The sequence below is a fragment of the Gopherus evgoodei genome, chromosome 16 (genome assembly GCF_007399415.2).
Source record: "Gopherus evgoodei ecotype Sinaloan lineage chromosome 16, rGopEvg1_v1.p, whole genome shotgun sequence".
Lineage (NCBI taxonomy): Eukaryota > Metazoa > Chordata > Testudines > Testudinidae > Gopherus > Gopherus evgoodei.
This window is the reverse complement of record NC_044337.1, coordinates 4,799,618-4,824,987: the sequence shown is the minus strand read 5'-3', so window position 1 is coordinate 4,824,987 and position 25,370 is coordinate 4,799,618. Positions and strand designations below refer to the sequence as shown.

The 25,370-nt window shown below is 54.3% G+C and overlaps 3 protein-coding genes across 16 annotated transcripts in view; 2 read left to right on the top strand and 1 right to left on the bottom strand.

Annotated features, from left to right (window-relative positions):
- The window catches only part of LOC115636142, a 67,039-nt gene extending 62,885 nt beyond the window's left edge, over positions 1-4,154 (top strand). The window contains exons 32-33 of the mRNA XM_030535893.1: positions 2,128-2,217; positions 3,756-4,154. Of these exons, the coding sequence (XP_030391753.1) occupies positions 2,128-2,217; positions 3,756-3,904 (239 nt within the window). The 3' untranslated portion in view covers positions 3,905-4,154. The remainder of the gene's footprint in view (positions 1-2,127; positions 2,218-3,755) is intronic.
- A 2,440-nt stretch (positions 4,155-6,594) lies between these two features.
- Positions 6,595-11,303, top strand: LRRC26 (leucine rich repeat containing 26). Its single transcript, XM_030535983.1, has 2 exons — positions 6,595-7,207; positions 9,709-11,303. The coding sequence occupies exons 1-2, from the start codon at positions 6,595-6,597 to the stop codon at positions 9,939-9,941; spliced, it is 846 nt and encodes a 281-aa protein (XP_030391843.1). The 3' UTR covers positions 9,942-11,303.
- A 3,915-nt stretch (positions 11,304-15,218) lies between these two features.
- The window catches only part of GRIN1 (glutamate ionotropic receptor NMDA type subunit 1), an 85,726-nt gene continuing 75,574 nt past the window's right edge, over positions 15,219-25,370 (bottom strand). For 2 of the 14 annotated variants that reach the window (XR_003996776.1, XR_003996777.1), the window contains 4 exons: positions 23,786-23,851; positions 23,255-23,365; positions 21,688-21,909; positions 15,219-17,467 (listed from right to left, as the gene is read on the bottom strand). Coding sequence is in view for 8 of the 14 variants with exons in the window: in XM_030535680.1 (XP_030391540.1) it covers positions 17,399-17,467; positions 23,255-23,365; positions 23,786-23,851 (246 nt within the window). In the remaining 6 variants the exon portion in view is untranslated. Of the gene's footprint in view, positions 17,468-21,687; positions 21,910-23,254; positions 23,366-23,785; positions 23,852-24,487; positions 24,530-25,370 lie in introns of those variants that run through there. The other 12 variants (XR_003996778.1, XR_003996780.1, XM_030535681.1 and 9 more) reach the window with 9 other exon arrangements.

The following is a 25,370-nucleotide window of genomic DNA, read 5'->3' as shown; positions in this document are numbered from 1 at the left end:
AAGTGAGGGTTGTGTTGTGGGCCCCAGAGTTGTGCATGGCTAGGGCAGGTGAGGGCTGTGTTGTGGGCCCCAGAGATGTGCGTGGCTGGGGCAGGTCTGGGCTGTGTTGTGGGAGTCACGTGGAGCATTCCGGCTGGGGATTAGTATTGAAATCCAAGCTTTGCTTTAGGACAGAATAATAAAATCAAGCTCTTGGCATGTCAGGATAATTAAACTGGTTCCTGCTCTGCGCCCTTCGGTGTTGTTTGCAGGAGGACTGGCAGGATGTGAGGCATTTGTTTGTCAATGTACTTTTCTCTCTGGACTCTCTCAGGTGGAATGATTGGGAAGATCTCTCTTAGGGGGAATGGATCCCATGATTCCCCACAGATTGGGCAAGGTCTTATTTGCTGGTGTCTAGAGCTCAGATACAATGGATCTGCCAGTTCCCTTCCTGCTGGTGCCCAGATCTGTGCTCCTTCCCCGTGACTGCTCAGAGTCCGTCTGGGGGGGTCCTGTGGCGAATGCAGTGCCAGTGTCAGCTGAGAGCCTGCAGCCTGGACTCTGTTTATTCACAGAGCTGATCCAGCATGGGTGGGGGCAGCAGCAGCCTCCTCCTCCCCCCACACCAGCTGGCAATGTGCCTCAGACCCTGCACTCACCCCCTCTGTGCAATAGCTCAGTGAGTCTTGGGCCTCTCTGCTGAGATGCCAACAATGGTGCTTCTCCTGCTCATGGCAGGGGACTCCGTGCTGGGGTAAAGCTGGTGCAAAGGCCCTGACACTTCCTGTGCCAGCTGCCCACTTGCCCTTGGCATAAACAGGAGGAGGGGGTGTGTTGGGAGGGAAGGGGCAGCGCTACCCCAGAGACCTTATGCCTGTGGTGCAGTCCTGCCCTGTGCCATGGCCCGGCAGCCCTGAATCGTGAGCTGCAGCCAGCATGGATGGTGTGGAGCCTGGAGCCCTGGATCATGCTCAGTGTCTCAGCAAGCTCGCTGCCAGAGCTGGGTAAACAGCAGCAACAGCTCCCCGCTCGCCCGCCGCTCCCCCTGTAGTACTGCCATTCTGGTTACTGTCCCCTGTTGGATCCCAGCTGAGCCCGTGTGCACGTGTGTGGGTGTGAGTGAGTGTGCATGTGTATTTGTGTGTGTGTGTGCATACATTATGTCCACACGTGTGTGTGCGCGCACATGTGAGTGTGTGTGATAGCGTGTGTTTGCACAGGTGCCTAAGAAGAAGTGACGTTTTGATTATATTGCCAAGTCTCTCTCTCCTGGTGATGTGATTCCTTTCATGCCAGTCCTTCCCAGGGAAAGATATTCTCAGCCAAGTTCCAGAGCCTTGAAGAGAGCAGGCTGGAGCGGGTGCTGCCTATGTCCTGACAGGACCCTGGGGCTAGCACCACCCAGTCAGAGCACGAGGGCCTGAGCCGAGTCCAGGACGACGCCCCACGCCGAGAGCGAGGCACTGGATTATCACTTGCAGACAAATCCAACTCTTCCCAGGGACTGGAGTGCCGCCTTCTGGGGCTGGCATTCTTCAGCTACCCAACTGCTTGTTGGCCAAGGGAATGGCCTGGAGCCACTCCTCTCAGGAGCTCGTTGTTGGGGGGCCAGGGTCCTGGGCGTTCGATACAGGTGCCCTTGTGGCTGGAGGTAGGGTGACCTGATGTGACTAGATAGCCTCCTGAGGTCCCTTCCAACCCTGATATTCTATGATTCTATGTCCTGATTTTATAGGGACAGTCCTGATATTTGGGGCTTTGTCTTATATAGGCGCCTGTTACCCCCCACAATCTGTCACGATTTTTCATACTTGCTGTCTGGCCACCCTAGGTGGAGGTGATGCCCTTGCAGGCTGCCAAGGGATTGCAAGGACTCAGGACTGAAGTTACACTCGTGCACACACAATCGTGTGCACACCACCCCATCCCACCCCTGTTGCAGGGGGAAACAGGCGGTGGATACCAAACCCCACACCTGGACAGGAAACAGGCCAAGGGAATGGGCAGCGCTGCGGAGCTCTTGCTGTCTGTCGCATCTAGTTTCACTGTAAGGTTTCAGGGCAGTGCTGGAGTGTTCATCACGCAGGTCTGGTGGGGGGTTGTCTCTCTGGGGAGAAGATAACAGCCACTCGTGTCTCTTTGCAGTGTGTGGTGTCCCTGTGCAGAGCTGCATTGACTACTGTCACCACACAACGACCCGGAGCAACTGCTCCCTCTGCCTGCCCCTCTGCTCAGGTGAGTCCTCATCGTCCATAGCCTGGCTGGGTGTTTTTGTGCCTCGGGTTGGACAGATGCTGAGTAGCACAGCTTCTCCTAGCACCGAGGGCAGGGCTGTGCCACCAGCCCTGGCATGGCAGGAGAAGCTTCCCAGCTCAGTTTTCTCCTGGCTTCGTCAGGCTTTGAGATGCTAGAGTCACCCTGGTGGACTCTCCCGTCTCCCACACCTGGAACGCTCACAGCGTTCCTGCTTTGCCTTTGGCTGACCTGACAACTGGTGCAAAAAGCCCTGATGCAAATCCCCCCCATGGAGACACAGCCCGAGAATGCAGCCAGGGAAGGGGCAGCCAGCCTGCAGGGTCCCTGGGAGTAGAAGGTTGCCGCCTATGGGTCTTTGAGACCTTGGCAAGCAAGGGGTGCCTGGCTTGTCCCCTCCTGTGCTCTCTGGGGGTGACACTACCTATGGCCACATCTGGATGAGGGAAGGAGCAGGTCATTAGAAGCATGTTAGCTAGCGTGATTTAGTGAAGGGAGTCTAGATACTAATGTAGACAGGGTGCAGCACCTTTCAAACCTAGCTAGCTGGTCACAGTCAGCCCGGGATGCAGGTAGGGCCCTCTTCTATGGCTCAGGGGCTGGCAGATTTGCTAAATGCTCCACCTCCCCAAGCAGGATGTGAGACAGGGAGACCTGCTCCTTGCTTAAAGCCTGTTGGCCCATGGCAGCCCGTCTGTCAAAGTCAGGAGGCTTCAGGGTTTCTTCCAAATGTGGCTCCACCCAGCCTGGGAGAAGCAGGTCCTGGCCACAGGGACCCATGGTTATTCAGTGTTACACTGCGCCAGAGTCTGTCCCCCATGCCCCTTGGGAATGGGCAAATGGGTAACAGCCCAGGAGCAGCCCCTTGCTATCCAGAGAGGCGTTCCAGGAGGGGAGATCAGAGCAGTAGCCAATGCAGATTGTTGTCTCCAGTGTTTCAGGGACTTCCACCCAATCCTGAACCTCCTGACTCCAGGGCCTGGATTCTGGGTCTCTGGCAGTTCCTGTGAGCATACAGGGGCCTGACAGCCACCAGCTCTCCCCAGGCATTGGCCCTGTTAGCTAGCACAAGTCGGCCATGATGGCGGTGGGAGCTAGGGCTACCCGTGGCAGGACAGTAGAGCAGGCCCCCGCATAGCTACACCCAAGTCTTCTCCAGGGACAGGGACTCCTCTGGGCCTGTTGTGCTGGACATTCCAGCAGTGAGCACATGGCAGCAGCAGCCAGTGATAGGAATAGGCTGTGCCCAGTCCCTGGCTAGGACGTGTTCACCGGGGTCTGGGCCGCACACGATGGCTTTGGAACTCCCAGGGCAGCTGCCTGGTGTCACAGGTGCCTTTGCATTTCCAGCTGTTGGAGGCTGTTGTCTGGAGCAGCAGTTGTCTCCTGGTCTCCTGGACTGGAAGGGGCATCTGGAGCCCAGCTGCCTGGGCCTGCTCTGTTCTGCAGGGAGGTTTGGAGCACTTCCAATCTGGGAGCAGCTCCTATCATGCCAGGTAGCATCTGCTCTTTTCTTCCAGACTTCAGCCTGGGCCTCCTGGACCCCGAGGAGCTGGCTGTGGTATCCATGGTGCAGTTCAAAGTGTCACAGTCCCTCAACCTCACCTCAGAGGACAAGCGTGATCAAATGAATGCATCTAAAATCATCTACCACAGTGAACTCCCCTGAGCAATCGGTGCCTCAGGGAATGCTGGGAAAGGGCAGAGCAGCAACGGCTGCCCAGTGCTCATCTTGCAAAGGTTCCCCAGTTATTCCCCTTCCCATTCGGTTCTGTGCTACCGTTTTGCTGTAAACGTGCTGGGGGAAGGGGCTCAATGTAATGTTCCCAACCATCCCATTGCTGTGGTCTGAGTGGGGCGGGGCCAGCAACTCGCAGCTCCATGAACTAGGAGCCCACTCCCAGATGAGCCGATCCAGGGCCCTGGGGAGCAGTATCCATAGGTAGCTCTTCACCGGACTCAGCATCAGCCCTGACTCACAAGTGAGACATTAAAGAGACAGACTAGGAGCAATCTAGGGAGACAGTTACCATGCACCAGCCTGGCAGGGGCCCCTCGCCTCACCCAGGTGCATCAGCTGCAGATGCAGTGGTCCCAGCCCAGCCTTCTGTCAGCTCCAGTGGGCACCCGTGCCTAGGAGCCAGGATGTGGGGAAGAGCAGGGTGGGAAGTGTCACAGAGTCCCTGGGTGATGCTCTGGAACTGCTCCCCACCAAGCCAGTCAGGACTTTGGGGAGCCTCCTCTCCCTTGGAGTCGACTGTCTCCAGGGCAAGAAGCTCACACGTCTTCACCTCCTGGGTCTCTCCTTGGAGCATTCAGCATCCTCTGCCCCTCCGTGCACTTCCCACAGTGAGTCTGCCCAGGCAGGGTCCTGGGAAGCCACCGGGTCCTGCACCTCCACTTCACAGTCAGACGTGACTCTCAGCCAGCCAGTAAAGCAGAAGGTTTATTTGGACGACAGGAACACAGTCCAAGGCAGGTCTTGCAGGAACAGACAGCAGGACCCCCTTTAGTTAGGTCCATCTGGGTCCCCCAGGGAGGCCACAGCCCCGTTGGGAAGTCCCTCTCCCTTTCCAGCCAGCTTCCAAAACTGAAAACCCCCCTCCAGCCCCTCCTTTTGTGGCCTTTGTCTCTTTCTCAGGCCAGGAGGTCACCTGATCTCTTTGTTCTCCCACACCTTTAGCATCCCTCTGCAGAGGAGAAGGGCCAGGCCATTAGTTGCCACGGAGACAGAGGGTCGGCCAGAAACGGAGGCACCAACACAGTATTCAGAGGAAACATTAAAAACAGCCCCACTTCATCACAGGGGGCACCTCAGCACTTGAGGTGAGGGGCAGGAGATGCTGCACCAAGGGGCTAATCAAACTTTTCTGCCAGATTCAAAAGAATTTCAGACCAAGAAAGTGCCAGTTTCAGGATACAGCCCCAGCCCTTGGCTGGCACACGTACACTGCTGAGCACCAAGCTCCTCCCCTCCTGTCCTGGATCTCTCCAGGTGGGGCTGAGAGCCCTGTCCTGAGACTGAGCAGCAGCCCTGCTGGAGCCTGGAGGGCTGGGGGGCTCCCAGAAGGAGGGCAAGGCAGAAGGGCCTGAGTGCATAACAGGAGTTAAGCACCTAAGTCTGGGTTTGGCACCACTGCGATGCACAAAACTCCTGCTGAAACTCTGCAGGTGCCTAACCCCCCTTGGCGCCTGTGTCTGTGAAGGTCTCATGCCCTTGCACTGATGTGTCTCCTCTGCAAACAGGGAGCAGCTGGTGCCTATCTCCCAGTGGAGCGAGTCCCAAACCAGGGCCCAGGAGCACTCAGCTGGGGGCCCCATCTGGCAGGCAGGAGGACTGGCCTTGCAGCTTTGAGCCCTGGGGGCAGGGTACTCCCCTGGGGTGTGGGAGACCCACTCTGCCTAATGGGGAGAGGGGGAATTGATCAGGGGCCTGGCTCCTCTCTGGGAAGTGCACTAGCCACTGGGCTCTGGCCTAGTGCCATGTGGGGCTCCCTCAGTCTCTCCTGGTGGAGCTGTGGCACATGGACAATTAATGAACCAGTTGTGGAGCAGGGGGACTGGATCCTGTCTCTCCCGTGAGCCGGGTGTATGCTCTGACCACTAGACTACAGAGCCATTCTCAGGCTTGCAGCCTCTCTTTCTGGCCCAAGCGACTGAGAGAGTGAGAGCGCCAGCGAGGGCACAAGCCGGGGAGGGGGGTGAGTGTGCAGCCCCAGTGCCCCAGCTCCAGGCTCCTGAATCAGAGCTGCCAAGGGGAGAGGGTCCAGGAGTGGGTGGAGGGGCCAGGCCCAGTGGCCGAGGAGAGCAGTGAGAGCTGGGGTGAGCAGTGCAGCCCGAGCCCTGTGAGAGGCCTGAGTATGGGCTGGGTCCAGGGGATCTGGCCAGTCCCCCAAGGGTGTGGCCTTAAGGTTATTGTGTGTGGCACTGCTGCACTACCTGGCCTGGAGCAGTCTCCTGTGGGGTGGGGGAGGGAGGCCCTGGCTCTGCATCTTGGCAGGAGTGTCTGCTCTGTGAAAATATTTGCTAAGAAAGTGCAGCTCCGCCCTGAAGAAAGCACAGCCGGGGAGAGCGCTGGCCTTTGAGCAGCCAGGTTAATGTTTCCAGAGCTCCAGGTGAGGCTGCACTCTGCAGGGGGAGGAAAGTGCCTGAAGAACTGCAGGGTGTCTGAGACCTGTGCAAGGCACCATGTGCCCCCAGCCTGGCTCCCACCCTGCCAGCTGCCCCTGCCCCACAGAGCCAACCTGTGAGGGCTGCTGAGCCGGACCAGGAAGGCTGGGTGTGTCAGGCACGGCAGGCGCCAGGAGAACTGGAGGACTTGGGGGAACGGGAGCTGAGTGGTTCTCTTGGCAGCTAAGCATGGCTGGCTGGAGCAGCCTGGCCACTCTCCTGGCCTTTCTCCTCCTGTGCCCGCTGCCCTCCCCCGGCTGCCCTGCCATCTGCAGATGCTCCTCTGGGGAAGTGGACTGCAGTTACCGAGCCTTGCGCGTTGTGCCTGAAAACCTGCCCACCAATGCCAGTGCCGTGTGGCTGGGCTACAACCACATTGCCGTCCTCAAGGCTCACACCTTCCGCTCGCTGCACACGCTGCAGAACCTCAGCCTGCGCAGCAATGTCCTGGTGAGCATCCACAGCCAGGCCTTGGCAGGGCTCGAGGCGCTGCAGGAGCTGGACCTGAGCAACAACTACCTCACAGTGCTCACGGCCGAGACCTTCCTGCCTCTCTCAGGCTTAGTGACTCTCAACGTGGAGGCCAACAAGCTTGGCCAGCTGCCCCTGGAGGTGCTGAAAGCACTGCCCTGCTTGCAGGAGCTTTTTCTGCACAGCAATGCCCTGAGGTCCCTGCATGCCAGCGTCTTTCTGAACCTGCCTGCCTTGCACTCCCTCACGCTGCAGGGCAACCCGTGGGCATGCACCTGTGAAATCCAGCCTCTCTTCCTCTGGATCATGGGCAACAGGGACAAAATCCAAGGTAAGAATGGAGGGGTGGCACAACAGCATGGAGGGCAGAGCGCAGGCCTAGGGCAGGGCAGGAATTTTTCAATGAAACCTTTTCTTCATTGGACAATCCGGCTTCCTCTTCACTGAACCCTCTTGATTCTGACAGAACGTTCTCAGAGGCCAGGCTCAGACCCACCACTCCCGTATCTTGGGGGAGGGCCCTGACCACTGGGCCATACAATTGGTCTCTCTCAATCTTTCCTGTTTGAAGTTGTTCCACTTTGTAGAAATAATTCAATGGTCATTCGGCCAGAGCGAACATGTGCTATGAATTTGTAGCCTGGTGGGGGAGCCAGGCTGACATCCTTGCCCCGAGTCAGGCAGAGCCCAGCCACTGGCCTATTTCAGGGTCTCCGGTTGTACAAGGTCTCATTTCCCTTCTGCTGCAGAGTTCTCAATTTCCAGCCAGCCCCACTCAACTCCCTCACTCCCAGGGCTGGCCAGGCTGGGAGAAGGAGCCTTGAGTGAATCTCATGCACTGACGGCAGCAGATTTATTCCATCCTCTGGCCAGAGGCAGGGTCCGTGGACCTGTGGCTTCCCTAGGAGTCCCCTCCCCTTGAAGCAGGCGGGTTTGGGTTGCAGCAGGGGATGATGTGGCTGCATGGTTCCACCACGATGCTGGTCACACAAGAATCCCTTGGGTGACAGCCCACTCTGAACAAAGCCTCCGGGGCCTGGTATTGGGCATCCCCTGCAATCCTCTGCTCTGCAGGGGTAGTGACAACTCACCGGCAGCAGGGCTGGGCCAGCAGGACACAGTGAGCAGGGAGTGAGGGCCAGGGCCTGACCCCCATTGTGGTCCCAGCCTGCTCACTGATGTCGCTGGAGAAGCCTGGGCGAGGCTGCAAGGAGTCAGCCCATGTGCCGCAGAGCCTGCGTTAAAGGGGAATCAAGGACAGTCTACTGTCTGGGGATTGGTCCTGCTTTGAGCAGGGGTTGGACTAGGTACCTCCTGAGGTCCCTTCCAACCCTGAGATTCTATGATTCTATGACAGTGGGGCTGAGGAAAGGGAGCTCCAGATGGGCAGAGCCCTCTGGCTCCTGGTTTTGGATAGGCCCTCCTGCCATGGGCGCCAAGGGGCATCCCAGGGTCCCCAGCTCAGGATACGGAGTTTGGGAATGGTGAGGGGCCAGCCCCTCACTGGGAGCAGTGTCAGTGCCAGGGAGTCTCCAGCTGTGGGACACCACCAGAGCTGCCCTGTGCTCCAGCTCTTCCTTTCCTGGGCCCTGTGCTCTGCTCTGAACGTCTCCCAGCCTACAGCGGCTCCCCTTGGCCCTGCACAGCCCCTGTGTGCTCAGGGTCGCAGGGGCCAGATGCAGCACTTGGCTGGGGTTCTCCATCCAGGCAGCAGGGTGCCCCTGTGTTTTCTATCTGACTGGGCCTGGCTGGGGTAATGAGCACCAGCTGGGGCCAGGCCTTTTGCCAGGCCTCTGTGATTTGAGCCCTTACAGGGAGTTTCAGGTTAGCGCCTCTCTGTCCTCCAGTCCACTAAGAAGAGGAGAGGCCAGTGCAGCCGGGGCTGGGAGGACGGGAGGCTGTTTATGGAGTTGCCCCATGGCCCCATGGTGGGCACCAGATAGTGCCGTGTGGTTCCTGCCGGCTCCTCGGCTGAGAGCGGCACTATCTGGTGGGCGGGCAGTACTGCCTCCTGCAGGCAGAGAACCCCCCCGGCTGATGGCGCCACCCTTCCCGCTGTAGTGCAGGAGCAGGAGGAGAACATCTGTCCCTACAGCTCCCTCCCAGCTGAGGGGTGGCACCGGCCTGTGTGGGCATCATAACCTCAGCCCTGGGAGAGGGGCTGCCCCAGGCCCCGCCCCCCCCCAGCTCTGTGGGCATCGTACCCCCAGCCCTGAGAGAGCGGCTGCCCCAGACCCTGCTCCAGTTTCTCAGCCTTCGAGCCAGTTCAGCCTCTCCCATCAGCCCCCCGACGTACTTCCTCGTGTGTATCACCATGGGCACCGACTTGCTCCCGGTGCCGTCGTGTTGAGGCGGGAGCCCTGGGCCTGCACCCTGGCTGGGTGGGATGTTTCCATGACACTCCATTGGGCTGACAGAATTAACCCCAGCTCTGCGCAGCACATTTCACCTGGTGCCTGTGGCACTACAAGAAGACCGAGGTGGGAGGGGGAATTGCTCCTGGCCACTTAGGCCGTGCTCCTCCTGAGTGCTGCCATCCTGCCCCACTGCAGGGCTGCCGTCATGGCCCACAGCCTGCCCCATCCTCCCAATGCTGGATTGTCCTGCGTGACCTCGCCTAGCACTAGCACACCCAGCCGGCCTGCAGGTCTTCCCCGCGGCTGCTGGCTCACCCTGCCCAACACTGCCCTGCCCAGCCTCCCTCCCTGGCGCTGCCCTTCCTTTTGCTGCCCTTCTCCAGCCCAGGCAGGAGCCCAAGCCAGCTCTCATGTGTTGCTGCCAGGTTGGGAACCATGACCCAGCCTGACCTTTGTGTCTATCTTTCTCTGGCAGAGGAGAATTTGATCCTGTGCAGATTCCCAGAGCACCTCAACCAGTATCCCCTCCTGGCCATTGGCAACGAGTCCTTCAGCCACTGCCAGGAGAGCTTGCTGCACCCCCGGGACTACGTCTTCTTCCTGCTCATCGGCCCAGCCTCCTTCCTGGCCAGCATCCTCATCTGCCTCCTCCTCGGCTCTCTGGCTGTAGCTTATAACCACCTCCTGAACGAACTTTGCTTTTGGTGAGGAGCCCACCCACATGGGAGTGCCATGGCTGCAGTAGCTCTGGGTGGGCCAGCCTGGGGACGAGGTACTGTCTGTGTCCCAGGGCTGGCAAGCATTGTCGTGGACCCGGGAAGAGAATTGTGTTATCTTCCCCTGCTGGGGGCCTTTCCTTCTCCCCCAGGGACCATGAGCCCCACTCACGTTCCTTGGAGCTGCAGCAACGAACCAAGAGGGAAATCCCCAAGGTTTCTGCAAGACTTCTCTGAACATCCATCTGCACTGGCTGGCGAGTGCTGGCTCCACCCCTGAGCCCTCCAGCTCTTTCCAAGAGCCTGCCAGTGAGGTGCCAATTGTTCTGATGGAGTTAGAGCCCATAGGACTGGGCTGAGAACCCCTCATCATCTTCCACACCTGCCCCTGACCAGCAGCAGATGGGAACTACTCCCCCCTGGCCTGGTTCATGCCAGCACCTCAGAGGTGAAAGGCCCCTCTCTGCTTCCTAATTTGCCTCAAAGGCACCTAGAGGGACGACCCTCCATTACCAGGGCTTCAGTGTTAGCTGAAGGGTGTAACCATCTGGCCTGCCCAGCCCAGTCCCCCAGTATGAACGTGACAGCTGGGGGCTGAGTGCAGTCCCCACACCAATTCACAGGGCTAACACGATTGGGATGGCATGCTAGGAAACCTTATGCCTGCTGCAGTAGGGTGAGCTGAGAATTGCCTTTAGGTTTGCTGTGTTCTCAGTCTTAACTGCACTGGTGGTTGGGTAGCAGCCACAGTGTGCTCAGAGGAATGGTCAGGGTGTGAATGCTGCTACTACCCTGAAGAAATAGGAGCCATTTGCTCTGGTTCCTCATGTGTTTAGACCAGAGCATGGACAAATCAAACCAGAGGCATGCACCTTTCCACCCAGGGAACAGAGGCAGATGTTCTGGATGAGAGAGTCGTGAGTAAAGAGCTGGAGCTGGGCAAACACTGAACAATGCTCTGGACCTACCTACGTGAATGTCAGCACTAGCTGGCTCTGGGCGTGCTCACTTCCTGTTTGCATTCATGTCCCACTGATGTTCTAGCAAACATGTCCCCAGACAAGAGAGCTCACAGGAATGGTACATTTTAGAGAATATTTGTGGCAAGTGAATTTTTGAACTTGAAACCGTGAGTATGTGTTCTGGAAACCTGAATTGGGACCTGGCTCAACAATCAGGAACAGAAATATTCCTTGTGCCCTCTGTGTTGAGAGCTCAGATTGCAGACCTGGACAGTGAGCGCTCGCTGTGACCTACCGGCAGAGAATGGCCAACAAGAGAGCTGCGCTGGATTCTGGGAAGTGCATTCTGGCTTCAGAGGAAGCATCACCAAATCGATTACTCCTGGCTCCAGCTCTTCCTGTATGGCCAATGCTCCCAGAGCCAAAGCTAACCCCCAAGTCCGGGTTACCCACCCTACCAGTGGGGAATGACAGTAATGTTGTCGGGCCTGAGAGCCACTCAGTAGCACAATGGAATCCAACACACATGGAAAATGTCCTTTTCCATTACACACACACACACACACACACGTGCACCCCATGGGCTAGTCCCAGTAAAACACTGGGCGTTCAAGGGCAGCCTGTTCTCCCCTTCCCGCAGCACCATGTATGCAGTGCTGGGAACACATGCAGTGATCTTAGGTGCTAAGGAGTAGTACTATGTTATCTGACAGCAAACCCTTCACATGTGCTCCCCACCCAGTGTTCCCCCTCACCCACCATCCCCTTATAGCTCTCGAACCTCCATCTCCCCCGGTCTCCTTCCCTGCTGGCCTGTCCTCACTCACTGCTCCTGTGGAGTTGGGTTGCCCAGTCCCAGGTACAGGCTGGGGACCCAGCACTGCTGCACCCACTAAGCACAGCCTGGTCTCAGCCTTGCCATGTGCCCACAGGAAGTTGTCACTTTGGCCCCTCTCTGCATAGAGTCAGGTGGAGCAGGAATGTGCCTGAGCCCTGGCTGGCAGCCTCCTGGTGCCTTGGGTAGTTTTCAGCTGCCACTCCTCCCCTCTGATCACCCATCCCATCAGTTACATAATCTATGGGGCTGAGACACACCCAGCCCTCCTCCTCTGGGCTCTTCTGGGTCTTGCACTGGGGGCCAGTCACTCCTAACAAACGGGGACGGGGGTCTCTTTTCAGTACAGGGGTCTGATTCTAAGGATGCAGGGATCTGCGCTTAAATCCATCCTGATACACTGTGGCTTCCTCTCCAGTCGGGGGCAGGGTCAAGGGAGGGGGTGAGCCCTTTGCTGGGAATGCCTGGAGTTGATCCTTTCTACTTATGACATTTTCTGGGCATCGTTTTAAGGGGAAATATCGTCTCAGCCTCATGCTGCCTTACTGCTTTGTTATTATTTCTTCCATCTCAATAACAGGAGGAGTCAAGAGGTTGTTTCACCTCTGTATTTGGCACCGGTCCAACTGCTGCTGGACTCCTGGGTCCCGTTCTGGTGCTCACAATTCAAGGACAGTGATAAATTTGAGAGGGGTCAGAGAAGACCCTCCAGAATGATTAATGGAGTAGAAAGCCTGCCTCATAGTGGTGGACTCAAAGAGATAATTCTAGTCTGCTTAATAAAGAGAAGGCTAAGGGGTCCCAGGCTGTGAGTATCTACATGGGGAACAAAGATTTAATAATGGGTGCTTCAAACTAGCAAAGAAAGGGCTAAGATGAGCCAGTGGGTAGAAGGTGCAGCAGGACAGATTCCGAATGGAAATCAGGGGAGGTGTAATGAACCATTGGAACAACTTACCAAGGGTCATGGTGGATTCTCCATAACTTGATTTTAAAATCAAGATTGGATGTTTTTCTAAAACTATGCTGTCAGTCAATAGGACCTATTCTGGGGCAGTTCTCTGGCCCAGAGGAGGTCAGACTAGATGATCACAATGGTCCCTGCCGGCCTGGGAATCTAAGAACCTGCACCCACCCATCTTAACCTGGGAATCCCTAGTGCATTGTAGCCTAGTCCTCACATGTGCCAGAATAATCTCCTTGTCTCTGTCAGACAGCTTGTGATGCCTCCTAGTCCAGCTCTGGAGCTGCATGAGAACAGGAGAGGGGCTACTGACTGGCAGAGGGAGGCATTTTAATGGGTTAGCAAAAACAGTAACGACATCTTGGGCTGAGGGCATCAGCCCCTGCTTCCTAAAAGGTGCATGACCCTGGGGTTCTGCTGGTAACAGTCTGCATCTGCCCAGCAGTGCCCTTGCACTCCCAGGAAGACCTCACCACCCCCTTCCATTGCTTTGTTGCTTCCAAGCCTAACCATTGTAATACGCTCTCCCTGGCACTGACCAAGCACGATCTGGAAGCTCTGGCTGCAGCCTGCATACTGCTGGAGCAGACTGAGCAGAACCCATGAAAAGTGCTCTGTATGCTACTCCCCTTACCTACCCAATCCAGACTCCAATTCCACGGCCTGCTTCTCCTCCACAAAGCCCTGGATGGATCGAGATCTGGCTACCTCAGGGTGCTGACCTTGATGAAGTCCCAGGCATTCCTGGAACGGATCAGGTAATGAGCTTCCTTAGTAAGGGTCAGAACCAGCTTCCACTGGAGATCAGGCTGAGGCTTGTGGCCACCAGAACATAAAAGACTCCTCTTCCTATGGACTCCTCTGCAACCCAATTTTAGAAGGCAGGTGCTGAAAGGCGGAGGGCAGCATCCGTGTGTGGCTGTAGCCGGTATATAACAGTATCAGCAAAGAGCACCCAGACACTACAGCAAAGAGTGTGTAAAATGCACTTCTAATAGTAAATAAAAAGTGACACCTCTGTATATAACCCAGTGCAACTGTGACTTCAGTCATGCAGTAAGTGCCGTTCACCGGAACAGTGTAGGGCTCAGCATACAGCCCCCCAGCAATGACTCCACTGCATTGAGAGCAGAGTTCTCTAACTCCTCCATTTATTTTAGACACATTGGAAGAGCAGGAGCCAGGTTCTGCCCTCGGTGCCAGCTGTGCAGAGCCACGGCAGCCAAAGCAGAACTTGACCCCCAGGGGTGGAGCTTCAGCTGGTGGCAATCAGCATAGCACCACTGACGTCAGGGGAGTCCTGGACCCAGGGCACGACATCGATTTACACCAGCTGAGGATCTGCCCCGCTGGGATGAAAATCTGTCAGATGCCCTAGGACTCTGTAAACCCGCTGCCATGGTGAGATTCACCCCCAGTACTGACACCTAGGGACCCAGCCTTCAGCCTGTGGGGCACCTGCGTGCAGTGATGGGGGGCGGAGGAGGTTTTTGTGACTGCTGTTTTAGGTCCTGTTCAAGAGAGCTCCCCTGAGCTGCAAGCAGCAGCCCTGGCACTCGAAGAGCTGCTTGTCTATCTAGCAATCATGCTCATTTTCAGGCATGTAACAGGTTGCCTATTATGCTAATGAACAAAAAGGCAGCATGACCTGGTTCTTAGCATGCTATTCACTTGGCTAGCAGGGCTCCCAGAAGCCTGGAAGGGAACAGGCTTGGGCTGCAGCCAAGTTTAGCTGCTCTCAGAATGTGTCTAGCTCAGCCAGTTTTCAGGCAGCGCGCTCCAGCAGCTTGTCTATTGTGTGACTACTGAGCACGTCTTTGCATGCTGTCTGGAGCGATGGCCCAGGCACAGATCAGCTCCAGGAGCAGTCTGGTTTGGGATCTCCTGGCATGTGGACCCATGTTCATGCTCTCGCCGGGTCCCTCCTGGAGCTGGTGCCCATTGCTGGCTTTGCCAATGTGATGGAGTAGGGGCTGTCTGTGTGGGGAATGGGAGAGCAGGGGAGGACTTTAGGGGATGGACGATACCGGAGCCTATAACCTGAGCTAGGTAAGGGAGGGGAAAGGTGAACACCTTGGCCCGGGAAGGGGAACAAAGGAAGGGAGTGGCAGGAGGGAAGCAGTTGGAGTTTGGGCTTGGGGCTGTGTGGGCGGAATTCAGGGTATCCTAGCTAGGATCCAAGCACCCTGTAAGCCCAGAAGGATTCAATGGAGGGGTCCTGACTGTGCCTGCAAGCTCTGCTGTAACCTGTGTTCCTGTTGTCCAATAAACCTTCTGTTTTACTGGCTGGCTAAAAGTCACTGTGGGTCCCAGGAAGAGGGGTGCAGGGCCGGACTCCCCCACACTCCGTGACAGCCACATGTTGCTCTGCTCCACCCTTGCCTTTTGTTGTGTTATCTGTAAACTATCTGACAGTAACACCAGGGGAGGCTCAGAGTTGGTGGCAGCCACTGGGTTTGCTGGGTGGGTCTCCATTGAAAATGGCTACAAAAAGAAGGGAGGCACGAGGCAGTGGAATAAACCTCTTTATGGTCCAGTTTGGACTTTACCCAACTCTGGCAAAAGGGTGTTTTAAGTTACATGACACCGAAGTATACATAGCATGGGCCAAATTCTCAGCTGGTGTAAACTGGCCTCGCCTGACTGGAATCAATAGAGCCACTGCAGTCAACGGAGGTACGCTGATTTATGCCAGCTGAGGATCTGGCCCACTGAGTCTGGAAATACTGTACAGTCCAATTCCTTCTGCAGTGGCCACCAGCCCTGGGGGTTAAAGTACTGGAGGGGAAGGTAGCTGCTGCTACGGCACGCCATGGCACAGACCGGCCAGCGCACCCAGGTGGGGCTGCGTCGGAGTGTCACACTGCAGACAGGTTTGCTTTTAAAAAATGTATCTACATTCCACATGCAAGAGTTAAATATACCAACAGCTTTGCATGCACACGACACACTGTGCACGGGGTAGCGCCTGCCTGCTGTGCGGTTGCTAGAGAATTGACTAGACAGTGCAGTGGGGTTACAGGCTGGCACTGCTGGCCACGTTCATTCCCCGCTGCCTGACAGGAGACAACGGCGCCTGGAGACGTACGATGCGGGATGAATCAGGCAGAGCATGGACAAGAACCTTGGGAATGGGCAAGTGTCCCTCCGAGTGCCCCCTCTTCTGCGGCTCATCCGGTGAATGTGTGGTGGTGACTCGGTCACCATGATGGGTGGGCCGTGCCTAGGCGCTGACTGTAGAGATGCCAGTGGTGCCAGGCTGACAGCGAGCTCTTGTGGCGTGTTCAGAGGAGGCCTGGTGGTGGCACTAGTGAACTCACTTTTCTGGTTCAATGGTGAGTGCAGGTCCGGTGGGTAAGGATCCTGCCAGTATGTGTGTAGCACCATATTCATGCCAGGGCACACTGCTCACAACAGCCCTCGTTAGTGGTGCTGGGAGGCCACACTGTGACACTATAAGCATTTGAGGGCATTCAGCAGGAACGTCAGTCTAGCCCCTGTGAGGGGATGGGGCAGAACGCCTTTGGCCGTTTGCTATGAAATACACTGCTGCAGCGTGAGCCATGGAGATGCTGGGGCAGCGAGGTGGATGGCAAAGACAAGAGATGGACCAAAATATCCAGAGCAGTGATCTCAGTGCGCGCCAGTGCCTGGTACCAACGCTGCTTTGCCTTATTACTAAACATGCGTTGCTGGGCTGGACATCCATCTGCAGCAGTGCTCAGCGTGGCCTGGCCCATACAAATGTCTTGTGTGCAGACGGCCTCAAGGGGAGCTCAAAACACACTGACAGGACCTCACCAAGCAGCCAGCAATGGTTCTCCGAGCCACCTCTGTCACAGCAGGCTGGAGGGGTGCCAGCAGTGGGGAGCTGAGGGAAGTGATGCCAGTGTTACTCATATAGCAAATGGCCATGTAGAAACAGATGGCTAATGTGGGCGCAGGGCAGGGGCTGGCTTGGTGCAGACAGGAGGGGAGGGTGAATAGGGAGCTTTGTACTTTATCATCATCTGGAAATGGAGAGAGCTGGAGAAAAGGCTCTTCCCAACTGTAGCCAGAGGGAACGTGTTTCATCAACGGACTGTGTGGCTGCACCTGCTCCCTGAAACAACGACACCAGAACAGAGGCAGACATGTGCCTTGTGTGCTGAGCTATGGACAGGAACCAACAGCTCCAGTGCTACCAGACCATGTCACAGTCCTCCTGTGGCATGTGAAGTATGTGGAAGAGGCTATGATAGTCCATACACACGCTTAGGAACAAACAAGGTCTCAGCAAATTGTCCTCCTCCCCCTGCAAAGGATGCAACATCCACACCTTCCCTGCGTTTCCTGTCGCTGCTCTGTGAGATGGCCAGGTGCCGTGGGCCGTTCAGAGCCCTCTCCTCTTGCCTTAATTCCAGCTCATCTGCAGCCAGTGGCAATACTGAGTAAAACACAGCATGACGCGGAAGTGATCATCTCTGTACAGTGCAGCTCCAGAACGGTCCCTAGTTCTGTAGTGCAATCTGGGGCATTACGTGTCAGCGGGACCAGGAAGGGCAGAAGAGAGACAATGAAGTCACTGCGTATGGATGGAGGATGCATCCCTCTTGACTCACCAGTAAGGACCCATCAGTGTCCCTTTGAAAGGGAGTCCTGGGCTGGGCCGTCTTAAACTAGGGACTGATGGCTCCTGCTGGAGGACGTCACACCACAGTGCTGACTGAGGGGTCGGAGAGGTTGAGCTGCCCAGTGATGTCAGTGGGATGATACTGCTGCAAAAGACAAATACACAGACAAGGAGAGCAAGATGTTAGGCAGCCCTGGCACTTGCCCGCCTGGCGCAGCTCTTTCAAATGTGTGTCCCTACAGGGTAGCACTCAGGGATGATGCAACGGCAGGAAAACTGTTGCAGTCTTAGTGTCAATTACAAATGCAATCAAAGCTTTTCCATAGGTTGCTGCAGACAGTTCCCAAGCATCCCTACAGCTGGCTTGAAGGAGAGTTCACTGGAGACAGTACAATTTCTACAGAATATGGCAGCTTCTATAGCGCTTGGTGAACAATTCCGTCTCAGCTCCTGTGAGGAACTGAGATCAACAAACCCCGTGATTAATTTGAGCCAGCCCATTGGGCCAGTTATCATTGGGCTGATTCATTTCACTTTCAGTTCAGTGGCTTCCTTGCCCCAGTGTTTGCATTTGACTTTCTCCTCAAGTGGGTAAAGAAATGTGCCCCATGGTTTAGTTGTGATAAATTGTTATTAATGTGAAAATGCCAAGGTATGACATGCAGTAAAGATGTGGCCTGGAATTTGGTTCCTGCTTTTCCTACAGATTGAGTTTGGCAAAAGCTCATTTGGAAACACCTCCCCCACCCCTCACAGGCGGCAGAAATTGGTTTGAACTTCTAGTAACCAAAACTACTCCCTCCCTAAGGGAAGGCTTTTAAAACTAAACAGACTTCCTTTCTGCTGATAGGCTGCCTGCCTGAGCACCATAACCCCGAGCACTGTGCCCTCCAAACCCATCACAATGAGCTCAGGGAGAGGGTGCAGCCTCACCCAGAAGGAACAGGAGGGGTTTACAGATCCCAGACATGGCCTGTCAGTCCCATCTCCTTGTCACGTTGGTAGAATAATACCCTCCTGCACAGCTAAGGCAGTGCCCAGTGAAGCCAAAGGAAGGAGATTCCAAAGGGCGATGAATCAGGCCCCTAAAGAGGAACTTCCAACTTTCCTCCATTTGGGTCTTAATCTCTAGTTATAAACAAATCAATTCTCAGAGACAATCCTCTCCCTCCCCAGCCCTGCCCCTACTAACCACTTCCTTCTGGCCCTGCTGGAGCCCTGCTTCCGGAGCACAGAAATCCAGTGCAGGGTTTATATAATGAACAGTCAGGACAGAAATTGATAATGCTCTGATCACCCCTCTGGCCAGCAGGGTCAGCTGCATCCCATGCTCTGTGTGTGAGGAATATGGACTCTCAGGTGTTGTTCAGGGCAGTCTGGGACCTCAGGTGGGCTCTGTAATGATTGGTTGCCCACCAAAGTGGTTTTCAGTGGATTGCATGGCTCTCAGTGAGATCTTCAGGGATTGTCTGGCATTTATTTGTGTCTTGTGCCATGTTTTTCATGAGTGTGTCCATCTCATTCTGTATCTACTGTTATTTTGCTGTTTTGTACTGTTTCTACGGGAATTATGTGCATCTCAGGTTTGTCTATAGGCGTTATGGACTCTCAAATGCCATCTAAGGACTAGAGCAGACGCAGTGTGAACTGAATCTGCATGGATTATGTGTGGCTCGGTCTGTCTTTGTGGAAAGCCTGCTGGTGTCTTGGGGGACTTTGAGCTCTGTCACTGGGTATTACATGCATCACAAGCAGTGTTTGTAAGGGACACTCCATAGTTACAGCTCAAGTGAGTTTTATACTTAAAGCCACAATCCCGTCTCTTGGTTCTATCGGAAACATACACTATTGCGTGAAAGATTCCAGCAATTGTTCTTTGAATACTAAATGAATGTTCTGGACATGTCAAGTAATTCCAGTAATAAGTTCATGAGTTAAAATTAATGTTAAAACTGGGCCTTCAAGAAAGGGCCTTCAATTGTCCCAAACCCACAACCACTGTCTAGTCACACGAACCCCAGCCGAGAGGTGAAGCCAGGGTATATCTGGTGCAATTGGTAGTTTTTAGAAGCACTTTTAAGGACTATTCCCCATTATTTTTTGTAAATGAAAGTTTCTCCTCTAACAGAGGCTGAAGAATAATGGCCTCCTTCACAGAAACTCAGCACAACTGTTCTCTCAAAATGGCTGCCATTTCCTATCACTCTCAATGGGACTTAGGCTGCCCATAGCAACGATGTCGCCCAATTCCATTCATCGGTACTGCACAGGGCTCTTCGCTGCCTTCTGACTGTACTTCTCTGGAAGCAATTTGGCTTCGTTTCCACTGAAGAAATATGGGAGGCACTGGCCATCTTCGTGAAGGGCTTTAAACCCATTGAGAGTAAGAGATGACGCCATTTTGAAAGAGGGACTGTCTATACCCCACCCTCCTTAACCTCCACACCCCTCTGGCTCCTGGAGGTGAGCGTGGCCCAATACCTGCAGCAGCTCTCAATAGCCGCTCTTCCCTAGGAGGTGGACAAGTGGCCAAGGCATCCAGCCAATAAGAGGGGTTTTTCCCCTGAGGAAGAGCTGAAAATGATGTGAGGGCTGGAGCTTCTCCACTCATTGGCTGAGACTGGCTCCAGCAGCACTTAAAATTGTGTTGCTCCAAAGAGCTGGCAATAGTGCATGTGTATGGATGTGAGTGTGCACATGTGCGCACACGCATGCAAGGAACGTCTGGGGTTCAGAAGGCATTTGGGGGAGCCTGCCCAGGGGAATGTGCAGGGCAAGAAGAGAAGGAAACGGCAAGGCATGCTCTGGCTGATTTGCATTGCGCTGCCAACACAAAGCAGCTGTAAGCCCATTGTAACTGGCCAGGGCCAGACTGGCATAAAGCAGCCAGCGTACTGGTGAATTTGGCCATAAATGTCACAATACAAGACAATGATTTCAGATTGAAAGGATGTATCTGTCAATCATGGCAACGGTTGTGTGGTTTCTTGGTTAGTGTTCATAGACGAGATTTTAAACAATTTTAAAAGCAAAGAAATGTCCAGATAAAACTTGTGTTCAGCTGGAGTTCATGTAGGGAGCACGTATCAGTAATTTAGGGTAATGCGGCTGTAATTATCCCCAAACCAAGCACTACAACGCCAAGAACATCAGCGCTCAAGCTGACCGTAGAAGAAACTCAAACGTGTTAAGGAATGGAAATGGAGCTGAGGTGTCCAAACAACCTGATGTCTGCCTTGTAGTGACAAAAAACAGACAACAAGTGAACGTCTTTACAACCCAGTTTAATCTAATCTGGTATCCCGGGCCAAGGGCTGTGTGGAAACTATCCTCGCTTCTGGTTCCAGGGAACACAGCAGCGGGACAGACTGGGCCTGGGTGGGAGAAGTGCCCAGCTCTCAGTCATGGCAGCTGCTGCCCTAGGCAGAGCCACCACATAATCCCGAGCTGGCAGAGCCTCTGCCCATCCCCACACAACCAGCGGCAGGGAGTCTTGGCCGCTTCTGTCTCCTGGGGTTAACAGGGCACAAGAAGATCCCTGTGAACTAGGCCAGTGTTGGGGTGCACCTTCCCGTGCCAGCTTGTGCGAGGGCCACAGGCTGTGCTCGGTGGGGCAGGTGTGGTGGGGAGCGAGGCCAGTGACCTGGCCAGGAGCATGAAAGGCTGGCTGGAGGGTGAGACCCTTCATGCTGCTGCTCCAGGGGGTGCCGGTGCCCTGCTGCTGGGCTGGGCACCCGCTGGAGGCATCATGCTGGGACATACTGGAGAGCAGTGAAGGGTGGCGGGAATAGGGTGCTGCTATAGAGAGTAACTGGGGAGGGGTACGGCCCCCAGCCTCATTATGGTGTCACACCTTTCCTTCCCTGAGGCAGGAGCCCTGGGGGTCTGGGTGCCTGGAGGTGCTGTCACGTGCGCAGCACCCACTTGTGTGTGGGAGTGTCGAATATTCCAGGCCCCAGGCAGCCCTGACATGCACACGGAGCCCCTCTCACCCCACAGCGGAGCACTTACCCCAGCTGGCCTGCCTCTGACCCAGCTCCCGGCTCCCCACTCTCCAGTCTGCTATTCCAGTCCAGACTTACCCCTCTCCCCTGCCCAGGGCACTCCAGCCCCACTCTGGATTAGTGGTTAACTTTGGAACAAGGGGCCTCATTTCCTCCTTGGTTTCCTTGGTGTCGGGGGTTGGCATTAGTTACCAATGCCACACACAAAACCCACCAAGGAACCTTTCAGCTCTGCAGCCCAGCCCAGATCCCCAGAGTCTCCCCCCTCCTCCTTCCTCACCCTCTGCTCCCCCCTCCATGCTCCGTGCTTCCAGGTGGAGAGACATTTAGCGGGAGTGGGGCCCCCAGCAGGCAATCTCACCTCACACCCTCCTGCCTGCTCATCGGTACTGGGTTTCGGGGATGTGATGTGATGTGATGGGGGGGGTCATTAGTGCAGGCTGAGAGCTTCTCCACCTGGAGAGTGCAGCACGGGTAACACTAGCGCTGTGGTTCCTTCCAGTCTGCTGTCTCTGATCCCTTCCTCAAGGTGCCGGGGGGCTTCCCCTGTGTTCTCTGAACCAGTTGGCATGTGCTGCATATCCTGAGATGACAGCCAAGGTAAAGGATCCCATTCGGTGAGGTGGCAGCAGCAGTGGCTTCTAGGGAAGGGGTAGCCCAACCCGGCCCAGCTGACGGCTTGGCTGGTCAGCAGCTCGCTACTACACATTGGGCCTGATCCAAACCGTGCGCTACATCACTTGGGAGCAAGCCTCTACTTTAGCATAAAATGGAGTCACCCCCATTTTGCATACAGAGCCATGGCCCAGAGAGACTACATGTCCCATCATGCATTGGGAACAAGATGGACCATCACATGCTAGTTCCTGAAGGTCCCTCTAGTCTCTGTGGGCTGCACCTCTGCGTTAAAGATTAAGTGAATTGCAGAGCATAGTGGGCTGCATTTTGCCACCCCAGTTTCATTAATGGCGCTCCGTTCCCAGCCATGCATCATGTCTAACAGCCTCCATGTGACCCTGCCCTGAGCAAATCTGCAATGGGCAGAAATCTGCAGATCAGGGCAGGTCAGAGGTGGTTTCAGCAGCCTGTTAACTGTGATGCCTGGCCCAAAATGGATCTCCCATATCCAACCGCTACAACAGATTAGCCAAACTGCAGAGAGTGGCATACAACAAAAGGCACCATGCAAAGGGCACAGATGGGGTATCGGCTTTTAGTTCAACAGCCCAACCTGATTGAGTTGTGTCTGAACTGCTAACTGGAGAGGACACAGTATTTCCGTTTGACATTACTGGGCTTTAGAGGCAGCAAGCAGTTGTACTCAAGCAGTGAAATACACTATTTGAATCAGGTTGGGTTTTTAAAAACTCCTCTCTCAACCATCGGTGTCTCTCTTCTAGAGCTGAATTGATGCTGCTCATAACCAGAGACAGCTGTTACTTGTGCACTTAGCAGTAAGTCCTGAGTGCTCTCAGTCACAAACAAAAACCACATGTAGAGAATGTGACACGCATGGCTCTCGGTGAGGTGAGACAGTGCCTAAATTAAACCGGGGTGATCATTTCAGGCATACAATGACAAACAGTTACAGGAACACTCAGGAACAGGAAAAAGAATAGTCATTGTTTTCCAATGGTAAGCATCAGTACAGTGAGTAAACTCAAAACTCATCCAGTCAAAAACAAAACAAAAAACTCGGTAGCATCTCCAAACTCATCACAGGACTACAGACCAGCTCCTGCCTGCTCTCCAGGAGTCCCCAAACCCTTTCAGGTACATGGGAAGACTGACTCACTGACCGACTGTTGACGAACATGAGGCTATGCATGTACACTGGCAGCTTCAGGATGGGTGTGTGGTAGTCGATGGGATGGCAGAAAAGAGAGAGAGAGAAAGAGAGAGGGCAGAATTGTTCTTCTTCCTCTTACCGTATCTTTGGAGGACCTACGTCTCTTGAAGCTGGAGGCCAGGGTGGAGGTGATGGACCTAAAAGTGGCTTTCTTTTTAGGGTCAGGTTCTGCTCTACCACTTTTTCTATCCTAAAATGAATATGTATAAGTGATTAGATCTCTAGTGTGTTGTTTGAATCTCTAAATCTAGTTGAATACTGCCCCATGTTATGTCCTTCATTTAGGTAAGACGGCTACTGGAGATGTTCTGCTGGTGTCACTCCCAACTCCTCCACGAGGGACCATCATGGCCCTAACTTGAATAAGGAATTACAAGGGGGCTATGACTAGCTGGACTGGCCTAGGATCTGGAGAAATGCAAACCCCTTTGGGGGAGTAGCCCTGTTCTTTTCTGTGTCCATTTAAAGGTCTGTATGGCTGGCCTCAATTCCCGGAGGAGCCAGTTAAAATTTGGTGGCTAAATGACCTTTGGTTCCTAACAGACATGACTCCTGCCCCTTGCTTCCAGAACTAGTCTAGCTAGACCGAGAGGTGAGATGCTGCACCTACCACTAAAAAAAAATGCTCTGGGCCTTTTCTGAAGCTGAATCCTAGCGCCACAAGAGAGAGAGAGGACTGCATTGAAAGAGAAGTCATTGTATGAATATTCTGTAAAAAATGTATTCAAAAATTTAAATGATGCATTTGAGCAAAGCTGAACGTTTTCCAAAGGAAAAGGAAAAAAAAAGGAAAAGAAAGGAAAGAAGCGAAGCATTAGTGCTATGACATCATCAGGGGTTGGAATGAACTCAAAGAGAAACAGAACTCAAAACTGTAGCCATGGGTGTTAGACAGTCGGACCTGGTTAACACAGGCTGGGAGCACCAGCCGCCGGGGGCAGAGGGCGTTGTTAGTGGTGGGGACCAGCCAGATACCACGACGGCAGAACAATTCCTCCCCGGTGGCTTTAGTGCCAATGAGCATGACTTTTTCGGATGGGGAAGGAGTAACCAGGTCTGGCTCTACCACCGCCCGGGGGTAACCAAAATGTATCCCGCTGGTGCGTAGTGCATGCTCGGGGGATACATTTCCTCCTCCCTTTCAGTACTCTCTTTTGCGGACATGCATAAACGGAAAAGAAAGCAAGATGGATGGAATGAAATGTCTTTTTCTTCCATGGCATCTCAGGAAATAGCCATGGCAAAACTGTGATCCCAAAACCCATTATTTTTGTTTGGTTGGTTTAACAAATAAATCTTTCCACTTGCCTACCTTCTAGTAATGTACCAGATACTAGTGGTCTGACGTTTCCTCCTGTGGAAAAGTCTTACATTGTCAAACTGATCTTTATCATGAGACTCTGTTTATACCCACAGGGTGACATGCGTAGCTCACAGTCCCACAGATTCTGCCCAGTGACCCAGTGCAGTATTTTCTAGAAGGTTGGCAAGTGAAAAATGGCAGTGTGACTCTAGTGCTCTGTCCCAGCAGACTTAACTACTTCAGTGCTGCTGCTTTTTGGAAGCAAAGGAAACCAGAAATGGCTTGTGCAATACTGTATTAGTGAACTGAGCCCAAAGAGCTCTCAGTTAGTCTAACAAAGTAAAGAGCAGCCAGTCCTCAGTCTTTCCCCTTTGCTGCTTTCAGGGAGGTCATTTACACCTGAGCAGCCCTCTCCCATGTCATAGTCAATGCTGCTATCACATGGCCATTTCATTTCACTTGTTTATAGCAACACTGCTTTGAAGGTTCCCAATCACTGTTTCTCCCTCTTTCATTCACCTTTTTCTTTGGACAGTGGTTTCCTTTAGTCAGATAAAGGGTCTTTTCCTCTTTGAATGCTGGTTTGCTTCCCCAAACACGAGAAACAGCCCGGGCAGTTCAGAGAGAAACTCCAGATGTCCTAAACTGGGGCCAGGGACATAGCAAGGGTTAATCCCATAGCAGCTGGGAAAGAGAGAAAGTTTAGCCAGGTCAGCTGGACCAGGCTCAGTTATGTTGCTATGACAAGGTGTCAGGCACACCAGTTTCCCTCCAGATCCTGCCTCACTTGAGGGGCAAGGAGAAACGATCCCTTTGTAGACAAGAGAATCCATAGCAAGCAATGGCCTTTTGGAATGAGCCCTGCGGAATCTGTGTGCTAACAGGAACTAGC

What these genes read in the sequence shown, in the direction of transcription:
- LRRC26 (XM_030535983.1), top strand. Translation starts at nt 6,595, where the DNA reads ATGGCTGGCTGGAGCAGCCTGGCCACTCTCCTGGCCTTTCTCCTCCTG. An exon ending in CAACAGGGACAAAATCCAAG is followed by an intron (nt 7,208 to 9,708) that starts GTAAGAATGGAG and finishes TTTCTCTGGCAG; the next exon opens with AGGAGAATTTGATCCTGTGC.